Raw genomic sequence first — 2,255 nt, forward strand, 5'->3', positions numbered from 1 at the left:
TGTCTCATGTTTCCCACTGGTACCTACCTTTTCCGGTAGGTTCATGTAATTGTGTTTTCCTTAATGTAGTTGCGCCTTTTAGATTTGTAGTTGCAGTTTGCACTTCAGGGCCACCGTAGTTTCGAGACATTTGCAAACGGTCATTGAATACTGACCCCTGCTGGAGGTTTTAAGTTACTGCAGGAGGCCAGTAAAGCATGACTGAAATCTTTAATCATCTCTGGATCAGTTCAGTGATGGTCCAGATCCCATGGGCGCCGTTTCTCAGCCGGGCCTTCTGGGTGTCTGTAGAACTGAACCCGTCTTTGCTTGTACCCACAGAACATGGCCGACTCCTTCCTGGATGGCGACATGACCCTGGATGCCTTCATCGATTCCTACCAGAGCAAGAGGAAGCTGGCCCACCTCAGACGGGTGAAGATCGAGAAGCTGCAGGAGATGGTGGCCAAGGGTCAGCAGCTCCCCCAGGCCGCCGCCCCCTCTTCCTCCTCCCGGCTCCAGGACGTTCCTGCGGCGTTGTCGTCCCTCCTCGCCGACGGCGGCGGCAGCAGCAGCTCCTCTCCGGCCGCCCAGGCCAGGAGGAAACCTCCCCCCCCTCCCTCTCAGCCAGCTCCGGTGTTGAACCAGGCTCCGGCGGCGGCCCCCCAGCCTCCATTCTTCTGCCAGCCGCCGCAGTACCCGCCCATCCCTCCCAGGACAGGGCAGCCCTTCCCCAGCGTCCCCGCCGCCTACCCCAGCCACTACCTTTCTCAGTACCCCCCCGCTCTGCCTCAGAGGCCCCCGCCCCGCCTGGCCCCTCAGCCCGGCTTCATCATTCAATAAGTTCCTCCAAGTTTTTTCCTTTTCCGACGTTCTGTTTGTCAAAGACAACTGGAACTCCTCTGAGAACAATGTTTCCATGTCGTCTGCCTTCTGGGATCTCGCCCGGCAGCAGACCGTCGGTCGGTCCGACCGCCTCCATCCCAGGCAGACCTCCTCTAACCTCCCTGGATTCCCTCTCGCCCATCAGTGCCCATCCAGGTAAAAAAACCATCAGAAATGTGGTGGGACTCTGTGGTTCCTCCCAGCCAGTCCCTTCAGAGAAAGGAGCTGGATCAGGGAAGCAAACGGCAGGACTTCCTGCCCACCATCTCCATCAGAGCATGCCGAGTCAGCGCCGCATGAAGCCAGGAGAGACCCCGATTACTGTGCAGTTTCCAATATTCAGCCAAAAGCTGCATCTCTGCTGGGATTTATCGTTTAACTACATTAGAAGGTACGTAGGAATGTTTAGCCAGGATGTTCTGATTAACCCCAGTGAGGAGGGAGGGAGGGAGGGATGGGGTCAGGGAGCCTGGCCCCCGCCTGGACGCTGCAGGCGTGTGTTGGACCTTATGGGCTCCCGTTGTCCCGCAGCGCTCCTCCCATGATGTCTGTTCTAACGCCCTCAGTAGGAACCTTGGCTGCGCTCCGTTCCACGCCGAGCACCAAAGACTTCCTGCGTCGCTCTGGATCCGTTCCACTCGCCCCGTTATCTGGGCTGAACCAAGCATTTAGTGGAGTCCTCCTCCATGACTCCCAGCTTATCCTTTGTGATGCTTTGACTCTTTTTGGAAACATGCAAGAACCCCCCCCCCCCCTCCACCATCACCCCAACCTGTGCACTGTTGAAGAGCCACGAGTGCCTACGCCTCACAGTGACGCTGTGCTGATTACTTTATGTCCCCCCCCCTCCTCCCGATGCGTATAGAGATGGTTCCAGATCTTTGAGGTGAGGCTTTGTTGGCGGCTCATATCTTGGCTGCATTAGACGCCGTCGTTTCCTGTTGGGGAGTCGATGACTGAAACATTTCCAGGTTCTCTTCTCAGTGGGCGGGGCTCCTGTAGTAAACGCCGCTGTCCTGTCAGATGAGCAAACCCAGTCAGACCAGCATACTCTTAGTCAAAACCCGTTTATCGCCTTTAGTTTATCTCTTTAGTTTTGCATGAAAAATAATCTTTAAACTTTTATTCATTTAGTCGTGTACAAAAAAGAAACTTTAGTTACTTACTTTTGGTGTTTTTTGAAGCGTATTGTGATCCGAACTTGTTTTTTCGTACAAAACTAAAGGGATAAACGCAAATCTGACGTCTTGCGTCTTGACTATAGGTACGCTGGTCCGACTGGGGTACGCTGGTCTGATACCGGTCTGACTGGGGTACGCCGGTCTGACTGGGGTACGCCGGTCTGACTGGGGTACGCCGGTCTGACTGGGGTACGCTGGTCTGACGCCGGT

At 55.3% G+C, this 2,255-nt stretch overlaps 1 protein-coding gene across 1 annotated transcript in view; it reads left to right on the forward strand.

Annotated features, from left to right (window-relative positions):
* The window catches only part of vps37b (vacuolar protein sorting 37 homolog B (S. cerevisiae)), a 27,289-nt gene extending 25,103 nt beyond the window's left edge, over positions 1-2,186 (forward strand). Inside the window, exon 4 of the mRNA XM_015401024.1 lies at positions 322-2,186. Coding sequence (XP_015256510.1) covers positions 322-822 — 501 coding nt within the window. The 3' untranslated portion in view covers positions 823-2,186. The remainder of the gene's footprint in view (positions 1-321) is intronic.
* Positions 2,187-2,255: the final 69 nt, after the last annotated feature.

Source organism: Cyprinodon variegatus, unplaced genomic scaffold (genome assembly GCF_000732505.1).
Source record: "Cyprinodon variegatus isolate N-32 unplaced genomic scaffold, C_variegatus-1.0 Scaffold1174, whole genome shotgun sequence".
Classification (NCBI taxonomy): Eukaryota; Metazoa; Chordata; class Actinopteri; order Cyprinodontiformes; family Cyprinodontidae; genus Cyprinodon; species Cyprinodon variegatus.